This window comes from Daphnia carinata, chromosome 5 (assembly GCF_022539665.2).
Source record: "Daphnia carinata strain CSIRO-1 chromosome 5, CSIRO_AGI_Dcar_HiC_V3, whole genome shotgun sequence".
Lineage (NCBI taxonomy): Eukaryota > Metazoa > Arthropoda > Branchiopoda > Diplostraca > Daphniidae > Daphnia > Daphnia carinata.
In genome coordinates this window covers 8,759,997-8,778,469 of record NC_081335.1, presented here as the reverse complement: position 1 = coordinate 8,778,469, position 18,473 = coordinate 8,759,997, and the positions used below count along the sequence as shown (strand labels likewise).

The 18,473-nt window shown below is 36.1% G+C and overlaps 2 protein-coding genes and 1 long non-coding RNA gene across 5 annotated transcripts; 1 reads left to right on the top strand and 2 right to left on the bottom strand.

Moving 5' to 3' along the window:
• Nucleotides 1-2,325: 2,325 nt before the first annotated feature.
• On the bottom strand, nucleotides 2,326-3,388 carry LOC130702966 (uncharacterized). Its single transcript, XM_057524598.2, has 4 exons — nucleotides 3,173-3,388; nucleotides 2,928-3,097; nucleotides 2,547-2,821; nucleotides 2,326-2,480 (listed from the first exon to the last, which is right to left on the bottom strand). Exons 1-4 carry the CDS (start codon nucleotides 3,326-3,328, stop codon nucleotides 2,383-2,385), a joined length of 699 nt encoding a protein of 232 aa, XP_057380581.1. The 5' UTR covers nucleotides 3,329-3,388; the 3' UTR covers nucleotides 2,326-2,382.
• Nucleotides 3,389-6,335: 2,947 nt separating this feature from the next.
• LOC130702963 (glutamate receptor ionotropic, kainate glr-3-like) lies at nucleotides 6,336-18,365 on the top strand. 3 transcript variants are annotated; one of them, XM_059495362.1, is made up of 9 exons: nucleotides 6,336-6,444; nucleotides 6,649-6,755; nucleotides 6,867-6,948; nucleotides 7,071-7,232; nucleotides 7,300-7,477; nucleotides 7,586-7,806; nucleotides 7,908-8,036; nucleotides 8,218-8,363; nucleotides 18,019-18,364. In XM_059495362.1, exons 1-9 carry the CDS (start codon nucleotides 6,358-6,360, stop codon nucleotides 18,260-18,262), a joined length of 1,356 nt encoding a protein of 451 aa, XP_059351345.1. In that variant the 5' UTR covers nucleotides 6,336-6,357; the 3' UTR covers nucleotides 18,263-18,364. The 3 variants fall into 3 exon arrangements, with proteins under 3 accessions (XP_059351345.1, XP_057380577.1, XP_057380576.2); XM_057524594.1 differs by lacking the exon at nucleotides 18,019-18,364 and adding an exon at nucleotides 8,597-9,075; XM_057524593.2 differs by lacking the exons at nucleotides 6,336-6,444; nucleotides 6,649-6,755; nucleotides 6,867-6,948; ... (3 more) ...; nucleotides 7,908-8,036; nucleotides 8,218-8,363 and adding exons at nucleotides 15,925-16,069; nucleotides 16,129-16,235; nucleotides 16,349-16,430; ... (2 more) ...; nucleotides 17,064-17,284; nucleotides 17,394-17,776 and having other exon boundaries at nucleotides 18,019-18,365.
• LOC130702970 (uncharacterized) lies at nucleotides 13,007-13,836 on the bottom strand. The gene is made up of 3 exons (XR_009004490.2): nucleotides 13,734-13,836; nucleotides 13,487-13,664; nucleotides 13,007-13,348 (listed from the first exon to the last, which is right to left on the bottom strand). It is a non-coding gene; the product is annotated as an uncharacterized LOC130702970 (long non-coding RNA).
• Nucleotides 18,366-18,473: the final 108 nt, after the last annotated feature.

Genomic DNA, 18,473 nt, shown 5'->3' with positions numbered 1-18,473 from the left:
ACATGAAGATAAAAGGTAGAACTGGTTGATGTCCTGTTGACAAAGCATATTTTTAATTTTGCATTCTAAAGAGCAAAATAAGAACTAATAGCTCTCACTTTCTTCTTCTTAACTTCCTGGAAATATCAGTTAACTATTAAACTAATGCACTGAACAATACAGGATATTGGATGCAACATATTTGTACAAGTTATTCAAACTACGACAGCCATTTCAAAAAGACGCTATGAAATTAACTCTGAAGTTAACGCAATGGGAAGCATTTAGTCGAATAAAAAAGCCAAATAGGTTTAACCTTACTCATCCTATTGCTGTAATACCTCAATCGGTAAAGGCTTGGAACATTAAAATGCCGGTAAATTCAGAACAAGTTTTACATGAACTTGGCTAGCTAGGAACACATTTGCAATTGACATTGCATTTCTATAGAATATTGCTTTACACGACAGAAACCGATAACAAATAACGTATAATTGATATAATTTAACCTGCCTAATTTCTGAAGAGATAGAGGCGTTTAATCTAAACCAATTGCTATAAAATTGTGGCTGCATCACCTTCAACATTTCATACAGAATCACTCTAAAAAGAGAATTTATTTGTTATGTAGAATGTTTAGCCTCTGAATATATTTTTTAGGATACCTCTAGTGCTTTGCCAATGCTATGACTGGGCATTACTTTTCTTCATGACTATGGATTGCACATAATTCTACATCCATCCTCTGGAAAAACTTTCATTACTTTTCAGAAGTGTTACAATACTTAGATAAAAGAAATAGAATGCCATGAATTAGTAGACATACTAATTCATTCAGCCAGCAACGACAAGCAAAAACCACGCCGAACTCGAACAAATGCACTAACCTTTAAACGAGAACAAAGCATAATTTAATAATTAAAGCTGTAGAAAATGTAAGTAATACTATTCTCTTATCACACTGATGTTTGACTTACATTTGATGGCTGGTTAAGGTCATCAAATACTATGTAGCAAACTTCCTTTCACCACAACATGTACACAACAGTTAACATTGACACCATTCTTTGTTAGTTCAAAATAAAAATCTAGAACAAAGAAAAGACAGAACAAATAGAGTAATACTCGTTGAAAATCTTCACTCATTACCTTTGTTCACTCTAACCTGCATGCCAACAGGTGCCCCTGATGATGCTACAGAATAACTGGAAAATATCTTAAGAATTAACATTTTAATGTCAAAGGAAGATTTTGTAACGCTGTGAAATGAAAAATATAATCGTGTGGAAAACAAACATGAAATAAAGCTTAATGAAGCCAAGCTGTCGGTGTTTCCTTACAAATAAAGCTACCTGTATGTATTCTCTTGAATATTGCAATGCTCAGATTCAAATCGTAAAAATTTTACTATTAAATGCAAATCGATACTAGGTTTTCTAAGAGTTTAATAACAACCAGCAATCACTACGCAATTACTACAAATTTATTCTGTTGTAAATTAAACTTATTATAATCCTAATACACAGCGGAGCTACTTACCTTCTTCGGCGGAAGCCAGGGAAAAAAGAACCTCCTTCACTGCACGTGTCTATGAGGAAGATGATCTATAATCGATATTTAGGCGATTAATAATTTTGTTTCTTCCATGCACTGATGCCGATGCTCCAGGGACATCAAAGTTCAAGGGATTAAAAGCTAAATAAATTTTTATAATACAATAATTTCGAAAGATAATTCCCTAAAATTAGCCTGAAAATTTCGATAAGGAAAATATGTGAGGTACAGTATTTTTCTGATTTCATATTTGAAACTATTGAAATGGATTTCGCCGCCATATTTGTTTTCATTCCTTAATGGCGAATGATTAGTAGGGTCTTAATCTAAATTGTAGCGAATGTGGAAATGAACATAAAAATATGATCAATATAGACAAAATAAATTTCCTGTAAGATGTATTTGAAACACAAGGTCATTAATCCTTTTGTAACAATTGATTCAGTACGAAATCAACCCTTTTGCTAGTGCCAAACCTAGCTTAATGGTAGTTATATTTTTTAAATTATTATAATAATGATTCGTTTACTATTTTTTGTTCGGTAGAATCGGGACATGTCTGAGTTTTTATCTTCGAAAACCCAAACTGAATCAGTACAGCAGGTGAAAATATTCATGTGCTGTCAGTGAGTACTGGAATTAATTTTGAGCTCTTTAAGTAATCTGCAAGCATGTGTATTTCGATGTTTAAAAAAATTCCACTGAAATGTGAAGCTTAAATATTAACTTAAACAATCATCTAGATAATACTAACACAAAACACATTTAAATTAAAATAAAATAAATCCCAAAACAGTGTCGTGGCCATCAATTGTAATTTTGAGTAAGATATTCCAAAGTCACCATTTCTTAACGTTTACCAGCGCAAACGCTGAAAGGGAACGGATTTGGCGTGCATCCGACTACGAAAAAGGTAGCTTCAGTATTCTGGACTTCCGTTTTTGTTTCTGTAATTGATATAAATCAATCTTGTAATTTAATCGCTGATTTTAAAGCTATTCTATTTGAATTACTCGTAGTGTAGGTGGTGTATGTTACGGTGACCTTGTTCAACAAGTTGGCAAGCGACAAGGCGGAGAAAAACACACGATTTTCTTGGTCCAACTGTTGCTTCTGTAGTTCGGCTTGTTGTTGATAGGCACTCGGGGCTAGGTAAGGATTCTTGTTTCGGCTGCCAAACATGTAAGTTGGCATAGACGATTCAATACCAGAGTGAAAGCTCGCAATCTGTGGTTTACGTGCAGATGACCTCAGAGGCGGCAAATAGACCAACGGCGTCACTTCCATACTGTACAACAACATTAAGACGATTGGAATTTGAATCATTCGATAGAGGTTTGCTTCAGCCTATAATTAATTAACATTTTTCAATGAAAATCTTGTAATTTTAATACCCGAGTGTTTTGGTAGGAGTAAACTGTTTATGAATATAAACATTCCTAAAGGCCAAGTCGATCGCTTCGTCAATGTCTTCATCAAATGTCAGGATTTCAGGCCTCTCGAATTCAAAATTGCGACGCCGACGACAAGCAGCAGTGACGTTGACCAGCTTTCCACAAATTTTCTATCAAGCAACAGTCAGATGATTAAATTTCTACTGAATATATTTGAAAAACATCAAGTAAACTAGTAATTTTACCTTATCAATTGACGTTACAGTAACCGTGATGGTGCTGGTGACAAAAGAACTCGCTGCTCTAGCACCAACTTCCACCGGTGCGCAGAGCATCAAGACAATCGTGGTAATAGTGGCAATGAAAACCACTTGGGTAAACATATTCTTCGAAAACTGCATGTTGCTAAAGAAGTCAAGCTACTTCAAACAGTACGCTGGTTGTGTGTCTTTTCTGTCCGCTCGCCATGTCTTTATATACTGTTTCACCTGTACACACAAACTAAATATGACAATTATAAATCAGTGCAGTAGCACGCGTAAACGCGCCTCATTATCGACCGCTATGTAGACAACCATAAACGAATGCCGATAGACGGTGATCTACTTTGACTAACTTGAAGAAATCCCCAACCGGAAGAATATTTTTGTTGACGACTAGGGGCGGCTGGAGAAACCCCAAAGGTTTGTTTACTCGTTTCCCGTAAAAAAAAAATTGCCTGTTTTGAATATTTGAAAAAAAAAACAAGAAGAAATCCTTCGACCAGTTAAATACCTGTGGCTACCCAGGTCTTAACGACGTATTTACGTAAAAGAAAAACAATTCGACATCGAGAGGTTAAGGTACTAGTCACTTACCGTGTTCTATTTGTCTTCCGTACAAAACACTTCCGGCCTTTACAATTCCAGATGCGACAGTGACATGCCAATATAATGGCAACCTGCTTTTACACAGGATGTCCTTAATTTTTCTGAACTCAGATTTTCTTGTATAATCGGTGGCCGAACGGTAAGCAGCCAGCTATTTGCAATTTCGTCGCAAAGTATAGTTAAAAACCGGTACATATACGAGAAAAGAAAAGAACAGAAATGCATAAATTTTAGCAGCCGAGCATTTCGCAACATCTAGTCATTTCGACCGTACAGTGGAAAAGTTGAAGCAGGTAACGCAAGTAAAGTGAATCAGTTTTAGGAGGAAATTCCCTGTGCCTAGGACAGATAATTATAAAAATCAAAACAAAACTAGCAAACTAGACTTACTTTTAAAGTTGGAATGTAAAGCAAAATTTATGAAAGGTTGTCCTCATGATCAGTAGGACATTATCGAAATCGACATTCCACAAGAAACAAAGATTCGTGTTCTTCTAGCTCTGCGATAATTAAAAAAAAAACATTTAAACAATGCACACAGCAACATGAAATATAAAGCTGAATTGAAGTACCTGACCGTCATTGAAAATCCTTTGATGTTAACAAAACAATGAGCAGATAAAGGTTCAGGATTCAAATATTAATGTCAAACAGATCTTCATTAATACAAGCCAAGGGAAAGATTGGCATTGCCCTTTTGACAGCTAGTTAAAAGAAGAGCTGTGAAATTAAGAAACAACAAAGAGGAAAACAGGTGGGCTTAGACACCACAGCAAATCGTAACATATATCTCTGTCCAGCTATTTCACAGCAGCAGTTTGTCTTGGAGAAACCATCATATCATGACTCATGACAAACAAGTGACATAACAAATAATAATAAAATACTACCTGAATTTGATTACATGAATGATGTGGATAGTGGGATGTTTTTCTGATCCACCAAGTATAATGGCACAGTCACCAAGCATCAAGTAATTCTTCAAACTAAACATTTTGGATTTTTTGTATTCCCTGTATGAACGATTTGATAAATTCAATTCTATAGATAAAAGAGAAAGTTGTTTTCTTCATTTACACAAATTACATCTAGGTAACAAGACAGATTACAGCTATAATACTGAAAGTAATGGATTTATCTCAAAGTGTTTCGAACAGGAATGAGATCAGTTTATAGTACGCAAGTGGTTTAAGTCAGCCAAATGAAATACCTGTATGTAGGAGGCTGTGTATGTAGGAGTCAAGCTTTCGAAGTTTCCTCGTTTAATTTTCTTCGATTTACTTTTCTTACAATTATATTCCCTTTTTTCATTAAATGGGCGGGTATTGTAGATAAAGAAACAATGCATGGAAAGATGTGTAAATTATATAAAAAAAACAACTAAAATTCCTTTTTCACCTTTTCTTTTTTGATAGATAGACATTTCGCGGACCGGAACTTCGCGTAATCTACTGACTTCATACAGCTGATATTTCGACGGCCATCTTGAATATATCTTGAAAATTTAGTCAGACTGCCAGAGTCACAAAACTCCGTGAGTGTGGAATCAAGGTTAAAGCAGAGAATTAAATCAAAAATTGAAAAATATCTGTTCGTTAGCAATCAGGACAACCATCTTCACTGAAAGAGTTACTGGAGAATATTAATGCAATATTTAAAAATGCAAATTAATACAGTTATGGTTAGAGGGAGTAATATAATACACACGACTCGTTACAGGTTTGGGTCTTAGACGGAGCCACGCGGCCATCTAGAAAACTCTACAATCGTATTCGGTAAATATGAGCTGACATGAGTTTAAATGTTTTTCAGTGATATCATTGATCTAGCGTTATTAACATCGACATCAGCGTGTCGAAGCATTTTTATTTGTTATTTATTTTCTTCTGTTTTTCTCTTCAGAAATCGATGTTGTTGCCATAGCAGTCAATTTTGTTTTTCATGCCACTCGACAATGGTTAAAACCTCGAATAAGTATAATTCCAACTCTTTCTTTTTCAAACGATAGCAGCTAATTTTTTTAGTGCGACAGGAAATCATTTTTCTAATAAAAAATTCAATGAGATTCGTTTCTGCGCCACATCGCTCGCGTTATGTGGGTAGCTTTGCCAAAGAATCGAATCCATCCACTCAAGGCACGCAATGTTATTCTGACAACAACTACCCCTTCATAGACGCAGCAATCGTACCGAATGACCTCTTTTATGTTGTATGATTAACGCAGTCATGGTTCAATGATGTAGGGAGTGGAGAAATATCGGCCAAACAAGCGACCTATAAAAGAAGGCATTGAACAGATATCGGGCCGGTTCTTCTGGTTAGCCTGTTGTAATAAGGCACTGAAAATCGGAGAGGTCACATCTTTTTCGTCCAGTCTTTCCGAGTAATTTGGATCCAGAGAAAAAGAAAGTATAATCTAAGTCTTCAAAGCTCAGTCAACTGAAAGTTTGAATATAAGTGACGTTCATTACTCAATTAAAATCTTAATTAACTAAATTATTCTAATAGGAATCATGAAGCTTACCTGGCTAATGGCTGTTGCTTGCTGCACAAATAAATCGATGCTATGGTTATTTTACCCCATCACAGCATCAGCTGTAGACGAAAGATTTCAGAAGAAAAATCATATTCTTGTCGTCGTAAACCAGGTACAAAGGCGAAAAATTAACATTATATCATAACACATATATGGTCATGAGTGGTGACGACTCCATTTTCCCCAGCAAAGTCGGTTTGATACCGGATTGTAATAAAGTAATATGTATGACATTATTGATGTGTTTAGCGGACGAGATTTTTACTTACATGAATACTTTCAACTTCATTTTCTGTTTCTTGGATTGTTTGAGTAGTTCCCCTTATCAGCGATTTTCCGCAGGAATGCAACTGGCCACATCCAAAGCATTGAAGGTGTTTCCCTTCACATCCTTGATTGGATCGCTCAGCGTTACAAATACGAGTACGTACGCACTGTTCAAAATACTATTTTGCACATCAAATACGTAACGCCATCTCCTTTCTAATATTTGTTTTGTTTCTTTTTGTCAACACTTTCGATCCGCCATATTAGTTATTCGCTCGTGGCAGGCAACACGACAACGGTTGAAGATTTAGGATCCAAGCCTGGACATATAACCAACATGTTGAGACTAGTTCGTATTCAATTTACTGAATTATTTGTTTGTATTTTTCAATAACAAGTGCTAGATATTTTTTAATTATTGATCAGCACATTGAAGACTCACGTTTTATTTCAAATATCGTGGATATATAGAAAGCTGACGTGATGATTGCTGTCATGACACATTCACCTGGGCGATTAGCTAACATGGAGTATGTTCACCCATGGCTTTATTCTACGGGTGCCTTTCTCATACCAATGCCTGAAGGTTGGCAAAACAACATGGACGCAATAATCAAACCTTTCCAGCCCTTGGTATAAAAATTCCAGTAATTATAAACAATGAAGTAAATGTCTCACTCTTGTGGAAAATTTCAAATAGGTTTGGATAGGCTTGGTTATAGCTGCCATCTCTGTCACAGTAACTCTCTTGGGCTACAATTACCTAGCAAAAAAGAAGAATAACTTAATTGACAACAGAGAAAAATCAGGTGCACAGCAGATCATTGTTACGACACAAGATCTTATTATGTACATCATTGGCACATTGTTGAATCAAGGTATAGACTCTATGTGTAGCATTCAGCAGAAAATTTCCAGAATAATTGTTAGAAAATATATAAAATAGAAATATAACATAATAACACAAGAATTTAAAAAAAACACAGGTGGATACATATCATGCAAGATTACAAAAATTCGATTACTCGTGGGAACTTGGTGTTTACTTACGCTAGTCCTTGTCAATGTCTACAATGGAATTCTCATCTCCTTCGTAACGACAATCCGTCCTACACCTCCAATTGTATCTTCTAGGACAGATGTCGGCTATAACCCTAATATTTACCTTGTTGTCAATCGAGGACTTGCAGGAGACGTTTTGTTTTCGGTAAGTATTTTCCATTTTCTAGATGTCTTTTTTTTTTGCACATCGATTCTTGTACCTTGTCACTGCTTGTCTTTATCCAAGTTGATGACTTTCTTTTTCAGTCAGCAGATAAAGGATTGTATAAAGAATATGGAAATAAACTAAGAGCCTACAGCAAATCCAGGTGCAACTCGACTGCCATCTGTGTCGAAATGGTGAAACTTTTACCACATCAGCACGTATATTTCAACGTACGTATTTAAGAAAAATTAAAAAAAATAAAATAAAATACAACTAAATATTGTGGTAAAATCTATTGCCCCCAAAATATCGAGGGGCAATAGGCGCAACCGAACACCTTGATTTTTACAATTATTTTCCCTACCTCTTTATTGTTGAAGTTTAACATTATTTGTATTGTACATTTGATAGACTCTGCATAGTCTTCTAGAAGTCATAAGGCAGGATTATCAACAAACAAAACAATGCAAATTTACATTCGTCGAGGGCGCAGCAAGTCATCCTGGCTGCTGGGGTGTAGCAAAAAGAAGTCCCCATTTGGAGAATTTCAACCGAGGGTAAAGTATCCATATTTTGTTCCCATGTACTCATCTTCTGAGACCTTAGGTAAAGTAAAACAAGAAACAGAAAGATTTAAATGAACTAGTAGTTCAAACTTTCCAACATCGACATCAGTTCACGTGTCATAACCGCAAACTATTTTACCTGTTTGGCTGTTATAATATTTTCCCAATCCTCTTTCTCTCAAATTTTAATGATAAATTCATTGCCTGTAAATTTTTTATGACAGGACATTGAGACTTCGTGAAATTGGCCTGATTACTCTCTGGGAAGGATGGTTTTTGCCAGATACGAGGCCTTGTTGGGCAAGAAAGCAAAACATCCAAAGTAACAAAAACGAGAAGAAACCACCTGTTCGTTTATCTTTACATAACTTGGTTGGAGCATTTGCTGTGTTGTTCGTGGGAATCCTCATATCCCTTTTCGTGTTCATCATGGAAAACATCTTTTCTCGGTGGAAGAGGATCTCGGGGGCAGGGTGAGATTGTCTCTGGCCTGTAAGTCTGCACAGATCCCTCCTGCTTACTCACTGAGAAACAAGATAAGATGTGTGGTTTTTGGACGTTTGAGACATCACAACAACCAATTGGACAAATTCTATTAAAAACAGCTATAAAAACACAGTAAAAAATTAAGTAAATCCTTACTAAACATATCGTTCGTAAATAATTTTGGAATTGATGTAATTTAATGTGGGATGGGAATCGAATAAATAGAGTGTATCTTCAAAATAGTCTTACCCAATTATTTGGTTAGATATGCAACGATTAGGCCTATGTATATCGTTGCTTGAAATTTTGACGAAATTGAATCTGAATCGCATGTTGTTTTCATCGAGGTTGAATACTGGTTTTCCTGAAGCGATCACGTAATCCTTTAATGCGAATTAAAGCGTCGTCTTGAAAGCACCACCAAGTCCTAGATTTATTTAAAGCTGCGAGTAAAAACATTCTTGAACCTAATATTTTGTATAGCCTTTAACCTGTAACCAATAAAGTGCATCCGCCGAATTTGCCCATGCCACTTATTTTATCACGGCCATTATTCCTGTCGACCCACGAGCGACGGTAGTCCTCCACGTTGATCGCTTTCTGCATCGACTGCAAAAAAAAAAAATTAATAGGATCAAACGTGATTAACGACCGCGATTTGATCGACACACCACGCACCAGCCAAAGCTTCATTTTTATCGGAACCTCTGTAGTAATAAAAAAAAAAAATGAATAATGCACAATATTACTTCAAGTTAAAGTTCAGTTCAGGCAAATGACAGACAATCAAACATCCCTTTTCGTTGGCATAATTGAGTGCAGATTAAGTAATACAATATTAATGGTGAACATATCTGCCCCCATACCAGGTAAAGAAAATGGTTGTTCTTGTTCTTGTCTTCTTTTGAAAGTAAGACAAACTTTGAAGAAAGAAAAAATGAATAAAAGGTGTATAAATCAAACTAAATAACAAATTTTTATAAAAAATCCTTCGTCACCATTATATGTGAGAGAAAACGTACATTCCGCGGACAAGTCCGCATAATCTAGTGACTTCACAAAGAGCACAGCTGATACCTGATAGGCCATCTTGAATGCAGTTCGATGAGGCCAGAGGCCATAATGAGAGTATCCAAAGGAAAGGAATTACTTGATTCTGGTTAAGCAAAGTATGAAACCATTCATTAAAAATTGCCCATGCAGTAGCAACCTGAATAACCGTTTACGGTGAAAAAGATATTTGAGCATCTTCATGTGGTGCAGTTGGAATTGGAAGGCTGTCAGTCCCACAATGGAATTGTGATAAGGTGGTGCAAACCTAGTGCCACAGGACCATACAGGAAACATACTTTCGATTTTGGTACGTATATGACATTAAATGTTTGACAGTTGAATTAACGTGGTCGATATTTATCACGTTCGAAGTCTCATGCCGAAAATGTTATTTGTTTTATTTTGTTTGTTTCCTTTGCTGTTCTTTAAGAAATCAATGATTGGTTACCATAGCAGTTGATTTTTTCCGTGAAACTCGACAGAAGAGTATTCGTAACTCTTCTCTTTTTTTGTGATAGCAACGTAATAAGAAAGAAAATCCTTTTTCATATAAAAAATTTCATTGGTTTCCTTTGTGTTATATCGTTCACTTTATTAGGATAGTTTGAACTACGAATCGAAAACCCGTCATCGCACAAAATATTAAAGTATGAATTACCAACAACTACTCCTTCGTGGCCTCAGCAACCACATCGACTAGCTCATTTCTATATTTCATATTAGACGTTGCTAGGGCTCAACATTGGAGGGAGAAGGAAAAACATTGGCTAAGCAAAAGACTATAAAAGAAAAAAACCGAATAGAAATTATGCGGCTCTTCTGAGTAGCCTGTTGTGCTAAGACACAGAAACTGGCGTTAAGTTAAACAATTTCTGCGAAATATTTCCGAGTAACTTTGGACACAAAGAAATAATTTAAAAAAAATAAAAGGTACGATCTTAATTTTCAAAAACAATTGTAACTTTAAGGTCCAGTCAGTTGGAAATTTCAACGGCTGCTTTACCCAGCTTAAAAGAAATTCTATTAACTAAATTCTGTTAAACAGAAATCATGAAACTTACCTGGCTGTTTGCATTTGCCGCTCACGTTTACAAACCGATATTGTGGCTATTGTATCCTACTAAAGTAGCATCTATAGAGGAAAGAGTTCAAAAGAAAGATCACCTCGTTGTCGTTGTAAACCAGGTAATTTTTTCGCTTGTATATATCCTTCATTTCTTGATTCTTGATTTGTTCGAAAAGTTCCCCATGTCGGCGATTTTCCGCAGGAATGCAACTGGCCACATCCAAAGCATGGAAGGCGTTTCCCTTCTCTTCCTTGACTGGATCGCCAGACGTTACAAATTCGAGTACGTATGCACTGTTCAAAAATTGTATTTAGCACATCCAACAAGTAACACCAACTTCTTTCTCATAAATTTTTTGTTTCCTTTTGTCGCCACTTTCGATACCCAAAATCAGTTATTCGTTCTTGGCAGGCAACACGACTACAATTGAAGATGTAGGATCCAAGCCTGGACATATAACCAATATGCTGAGATTAGTTCGTATTCAATTTATTTATTTATTTGCTTTCATTTATTTGTTTGTCTTTCTTATCAGCACGATGCATATTCACGTTTTATTTTTATGACGTCAATATATAGAAAGCTGACCTGATGATTGCTGTCATGACTTATTCACCTGGGCGATTGGCTAGAGTGGAGTTTGTTCACCCATTTATATTTTCCCCTGGCGCCTTTCTCCTACCAAAGCCTGAAGGTTGGCAAAGCAACGTGGATGCAGTAATCAAACCTTTCCAGCCCTTGGTATAAGCATTCCAATAATTATATATAATGGAGTAAATGTCTCTCACTTGTGTGCAAAATCTTGAACAGGTTTGGTTAGGCTTGGTTATAGCTGTGATTTCTATCACGGTAGCTCTATTGGGCTACAATTACCTAGCAAAAAAGAAGAATAAATTAATTGACAAGAGAGAAAAATCAGGTGCCCAGCAGATCACTATTGCTGCTCAAGATGTTATTATGTACATAATTGGCACATTGCTCAATCAAGGTATAGACTATGTGTAACACTCAGAAGAACATTTCCAAATTTTTGTAGAAAATATATAAAATGTAAATGACATAACAACTCACAACTTTACAAACAACACAGGTGGATACATCTCTTGCAAGATTACAAAAATTCGATTACTTGTGGGAGCTTGGTGTTTACTTACGCTAGTCCTTGTAAATGTCTACAATGGAATTCTCATCTCCTTCGTAACGACAATCCGTCCCACACGTCCAATTATAGAATCTGAAACAGATGTCGGCTATGATCCAAATGTCTACCTTGTTGTCGATAGAGGACTTGCAGGAGATAATTGGTTTTCGGTTAGTATTTTCTTTTTTTTTAATGGGTATTTTGTGGTGTATGTCGATTATTAAATGTGATTACCTGTATAGCTTCATTCGTTAATCCAAGTTGACGACTTTTTTTTTCACAGACAGCAGATGTAGGATTGTATAAAGCATTTGGGGATAAACTGAGAGCCTATAGCAAATCCAAGTGCAATTCCTCTGCCATCTGTGTTGAAAAGGTGAAATCTTTACCACATCACCACGTATATTTCAGCGTATGTAAATTTTTCTCAGAAAAAAGTAACTTTTTACTGAAATTAAAAAAAAACTTTTGTCCTTTACATTTCGAAGACTATACATAATATACAAGAAATCATAAAGCAGGATTATTGGAAAACAAAGAAGTGCCAATTAACTATGCTCGTGAACCCAGTAAATCACCCGGCCTCATGGGGTCTAGCGAAGAAAAGTCCCTATTTGGAGAATTTCAATCGAGGGTAAAGTATGAATCTTTTATTTTCATTCGTCTAGCTCTGTAGCACGTGAAGAAAGAAAAAATAAGATGCTATGAATTCGAACCAGGTGTTCCAACATTTATGTCAGTAAAGGTGCACAGCATGGAATTTTATTACGTAGTTGATTATCGCGAAAATTATGCAGCCCCCTCTTCCACGAATTTCAGTTGATTTATAAACGCATTAGCTGTTATCTTTTTATGACAGGACATTGATGCTTCATGAAATCGGCCTGAGTACTCTGTGGGAGGGATGGTTTATTCCAGATGCCAAGCCTTGTTGGACAAGAAAGCAAAACATCCAACGTGACAAAAGCGAGAAGAAACCACTCGTTCGTTTATCTTTAGATAATTTGGTTGGTGCATTTGCTGTGTTGATCGTGGGAAGCATCATATCATTTTTCGTATTTATCATGGAAAATATCTTCTTTCGGTGGAAGAGGATCGCGGTGGTAGGGGGAGATAGTCTCTGGCCTGTACGTCATATGCACAGATCCCTCCTGCTTATTTACTGAGAAAAAAGCCAAGATGTCTGCTTATTGGAGATTGGGACATCACAGCAACCAATCCGACAAATTCTATTAAAAGCAGTTATAAAAACATGGTTACAAGTAAATTCTTGCCGAACACATCGTTCGTAAATAATTTTAGAATTGAGGTAATTTAATTTTGGATGGGAATTGGGTTAATTGATCGTTTCTTCAAAATTGTCTTACCCAGTTATTTGGTTAGATATGCAACGATTAGGGCTATGTGAATCGTTGCTTGAAATTTGTACGAAATTGAATCTGAATCGCATGTTGTTTTAATCGAGGTCGAATACTGGTGTACCTCACGCGATTACATAATCGTTCAATGCGAATTACAGTGTCCTCTTAACAGCACCACTAAGTCCTAGAATCATTTAAAGCTGTCAGTAAAAATCTCTTGAATCTAATAATTATTTAGCCTTTTATCTATAACCAATAAAGTACACTACATCCGCCGAATTTTCCTGTGCCTCTTATTCGATCACGGTCGTTCCTGTCGTCCCACAGGCGACAATTATACTTGACGTTGGTCATTTACTGCATCGACTGCAAAAAAAAAAAAAATTATAGGATCAAACTTGATTAACTACCATGATTTGATCAACACTCCACGAGCAAACCAAAGCTTCCTATTTATCGGAATATCTGTAGTAATAGAAAAAAACATTGCATAATACACATAATCACTTCATGTTAAAGTTCAGTTCAAGTGAATGACAGACAATCTAACACCCCCTTCTTGGCATAATTGAGTGCAGATCAAGTAATGCAATATTAATGGTGTACAGATCTGCACCCATACCAGGCAAAGAAAAAGGTTGTTCCTGCCCTGTTTTTCAGCTTGTTTAAGTACAAGAACAAGAAGGACAGAGAAACCTTAATACCAAAGGAAATGGTAGATTATATATTTACAGTGTTGTAGCACAGCACCAGAGCATCATGAAGACGACACCATCCAATGACCCTTCCCACACATGACATCAGGAATATAAAGAAGGTCTACTTGGGTTTGTTCAAAAGATATAACAGGTTAGTGGAATGTTCTGCCTGAACCTAACCTAACCGAAACTACATGAATTCTTTAAATTTCCTACGAAAGTGACGTTGATAATATTGAATTCCAGGCCCATTGAATAAGCAATAAGAAAAAGGCCCAACTGAATCCTAAAGATGAGTGGCAAAATGTTTCCATCACTTTTAGAAATGACGTGGAGCACTCTAGGTTATAAACTAGATTATGCCTATAAAACAAATAGTAATAAATTTAGCTTAAAGAAATACCCAAGAAAGGGCGATTAATTTTTTTACGCACATGGTTTAATTCGGCTCAAATAGAATACCTGTACTACTGTACATGTCGGAGTTTACCTTTCGCGATTCGGTTTGGTTGTCTTAAACTTATTATCTCTTTTTGTATGATACACTCATTTGAAAATATGGCGAACTCTGGATAAGAACAAATGAATGAATAGGTGTATAAATGAGACGAAATAAAAAATTGTAATAAGAAATCCTTCGTCACCATTTTATTTCAGAGAAAATGAACGTTTCGCGGACATGAAGTCCGCATAATCTAGTGATTTCAAACAGCTGATATCTGAGCGGCCATCTTGAATACAGTTGGAAGAGGCCAGAGGCCATAATCAGAGCACCAAAACTGAAGACAGTTCTTTGATTCGAGTTAAGCAAATTCTAAAATAAAAATTTTTAAATTACCCATGCGATAGCAACCTAAACAACCATTTGCGTTGAAAGAGATATATGAGAATCTTAAAGTGAAGCAGTAATCATAGGTAGGCTGACAGTCCCACAATGAAATTGTGATAAGTTTGTTGCAAAGCCAGTGCCACATGACCATGCAGAAAGCATAGCTTTCGAATTTAGTACTTATATGAAATTTTAATGTTTGTCAGTTGAATTGAAGCGATCGATATTTGGCACGTTTGAAATTTCCATGCCGAAAATATTGTTTGTTTTATTTTGTTTGTTTCTTTTGCTGCTCATTAAGAAAACAATGGTTGTTGCCATAGCATTCGTTTTTGTTTTTCGTGAAACTCGACAGAAGAGTATTTCGTAATTCTTCCTTTTTCTAATGACAGAAATCGAATTACTAATACGACAGAAAATCCTTTTTCATGTAAAAAATTCAATTGGTTTCCGTTGCGTTATAACGTTCATTTTATATGGATAGGTTGGCCAAAGAATCAAAAACCCTTCATCCCACAAGATATTAAAACATGAATTGCCAACAACTACAACCTTCGGGGTCTCGGCAATGACGTTGGCTGGCTCTCCTCTATATGTCATATTAGACGTTGTCGGCGCTCAATAATGTAGGGAGAAGGAAAAGTATCGGATAAACAAGCGGCCTATAAAAGAAGAGACCGGATAGAAATTGTGCGCTTCTTTCGAGTAGTATATTGTGCTAAGGCACAGAAGCTCGGGAAAAGGCAAACATTTCAGCGAAATATTTACGAGTAACTTTGGACCCGGCAAAAATTTAATAAATAAAAGGTATGATCTTAATCTTCACAAACAATTTTAAATTTAAGACCCAGTAAGTTGGAAATTTCAATGGGTGCTTTACCCTGCTTAAAAGAAATTTCACTAACTAAATTGTGTTAAATAGAAATCATGAAACTTACATGGCTGTTTGCTTTTGCCTCTCACGTTTATATACCGATATTATGGCTATTGTATCCCACCAACGCAACAGCTATAGAAGAAAAATTTCAACAGAAAAATCATCTCCTCGTCGTCGTGAACCAGGTACTTCTGTCGCTTGTATATGTATCCTTCATCTCCTGATTCTTGATTTGTTTGTAAAGTTCCCCATGTCGGCGATTTTCCGCAGGAATGCCAGTGGCCACATCGAAAGCATTGAAGGTGTTTCTCTTCTCATCCTTGATTGGATCGCACACCGTTACAAATTTGAGTACGTACGCACTGTTCAAATATAGTATTCTACACATCAAACAAGTAACGTCATCTTCTTTCTGATATATTTTGTTGTTCCCTTTTGTCGACGCTATCGATACCCAAAATCAGCTATTCACTCGTGGCAAGCAACACGACTACGGTTGAAGATATAGGATCCAAGCCTGGACATATAACAAACATGATGAGATTAGTTCGTACTCAATTTATTGGTTTATTTGCTATTGATATTTTTTTTCAATAACAAGTGCTAGATATTTTTAAATTATCGATCAGCACATAAAGACTCCCGTTTTATTTTATATGATGTACATATGTAGAAAGCGGACGTGATGATTGCTGCCATGGGCCTGCTGCATGCGCGATTGGTTAGCGTAGAGTATGTTCACCCATGGATATTCTCCCCTGGCGCCTTTCTCCTACCAAAGCCTGAAGGTTGGCAGAACAACGTGGATGCAGTTATCAAGCCTTTTCAGCCCTTGGTATCAGCATTCCAATAATCATATACAATGAGTAAGTGTCTCTTACTTGTGTGAAAAATCTTGAACAGGTTTGGTTAGGCTTGGTTATAGCTGCCATCTCCATCACAGTAACTCTCTTGAGCTACAATTACCTAGCGAAAAAGAAGAATAAATGGATTGACAACAGCGAAAAATCAGCTCCCCAACACATTGTTGTTGTGACACAAGATCTTATTATGTACATCATTGGCACATTACTAAATCAAGGTATAGCATCGTTCAGCAGAACATTTACAAACTTAATGTTAGAAAATATATAAAACAGAAATTTGACATAACAACTCACGACTTTACAAATAAAACAGGTGGTTATATATCATGCAAGATTACAAAAATTCGATTACTTGTGGGAGCTTGGTGTTTACTTACGCTCGTCCTTGTAAATGTCTATAATGGAATTCTCATCTCCTTCGTAACGACAATACGTCCCACACCTCCAATTATAAACTCTGAGACAGATGTCGGCTACGATCCAAATATCTACCTTGTTGTAAATAGAGGACTTGGAGGAGATGTTTGGTTTTCAGTTAGTATTTATTTTTAGATGGGTATCTTTTGTTGTATGTTGATTATGTAATCTGGTTAACTGTACATCTTCATTCGTTAAGCCAAGTTGACTACTTTCTTTTTCACAGTCAGCAGAAAAAGGATTGTATAAGGCGTATGGGGATAAACTGAGAGCCTATAGCAAATCCAAGTGCAACTCCACTGCCATCTGTATTCAAATGGTGCAATTTTTACCACATCAGCACGTATATTTCAACGTATGTAAATGTTTCAAAGAAAACAAGCATCTTTACCCTTACATTTTTTTTTTTTGCTACGCCTTTATCATTTTAATTAAAAAACGCTTTGTCCTGTATATTTCCAAGACTATGCTTAGTATACGAGACATCTTAAGGCAGAATTATCAACAAACAAAGAAGTGCCAATTAACTATACTCCTGAACCCAGTAACTCACCCTGCATCCTGGGGCCTACCGAAGAAAAGTCCCTATTTGGAGAATTTCAACCAAGGGTAAAGTATGACTCTTTCATTTTCATGCAGGTGGCTCCTTAAAACATTAAGGAAAGAAAGATAAGAGGTTATGAATATGGACCAGATGTTCAAACATTTACATAGGTTAATATGTCATAACATTGAATTGTATTTGTGTTGATTGTGTTGTTGTGTTTGATAATCGTGAAATTTCCACAGCCCTCTCTTCCACAAATTTCGGTTGATTTAGTAACACATTAGGTGTAATCTTTTTTTCACAGGACATTGAGACTTCATGAAATTGGCCTGATTTTTCTTTGGGAGAGTTGGTTTGCGGCAGATACTAGGCCTTGTTGGTCAAGAAACCAAAACATCCAACGTGACAAAAACGAGAAGAAACCACTTGTTCGTTTATCTTTAGATAACTTGATTGGAGCATTTGCTTTGTTGATTGTGGGAGGCATCATATCCCTTTTTGTATTCATCATGGAAAACTTTTATTTTCAGTGGAAGAAGATTCGGTGAGTGGAATGAGATTATGTCTGGCCTGTATGCCATTTGCACCATTTCTTTGATTGCTCATGAAGGAAAAATAAAAGATCTTTGTGTTATTTTAATTTGAGCACACAACAGCACCTAGTTCGAAACACTGAATCAAGAACAGCTTTAAAAACACTGTTAAAGTAATCAAATACCAACGCAATGTATCGTAGGTAAGTAATTTTGAAATTGGTTA

Excerpts from the sequence above, each read along its gene's own strand:
- LOC130702963 (XM_057524593.2), top strand. The coding sequence starts at position 15,935 with ATGAAACTTACATGGCTGTTTGCTTTTGCCTCTCACGTTTATATACCG. Across the intron at positions 16,431-16,557 it reads TAACAAACATGATGAGATTA|AAAGCGGACGTGATGATTGC; the intron begins GTTCGTACTCAA and ends GTACATATGTAG. Across the intron at positions 16,966-17,063 it reads TGGCACATTACTAAATCAAG|GTGGTTATATATCATGCAAG; the intron begins GTATAGCATCGT and ends CAAATAAAACAG.
- LOC130702966 (XM_057524598.2), bottom strand. The coding sequence starts at position 3,328 with ATGCAGTTTTCGAAGAATATGTTTACCCAAGTGGTTTTCATTGCCACT. Across the intron at positions 2,822-2,927 it reads ACTCCTACCAAAACACTCGG|TATGGAAGTGACGCCGTTGG; the intron begins GTATTAAAATTA and ends GTTGTTGTACAG. Across the intron at positions 2,481-2,546 it reads ATACACCACCTACACTACGA|AAACAAAAACGGAAGTCCAG; the intron begins GTAATTCAAATA and ends TATCAATTACAG.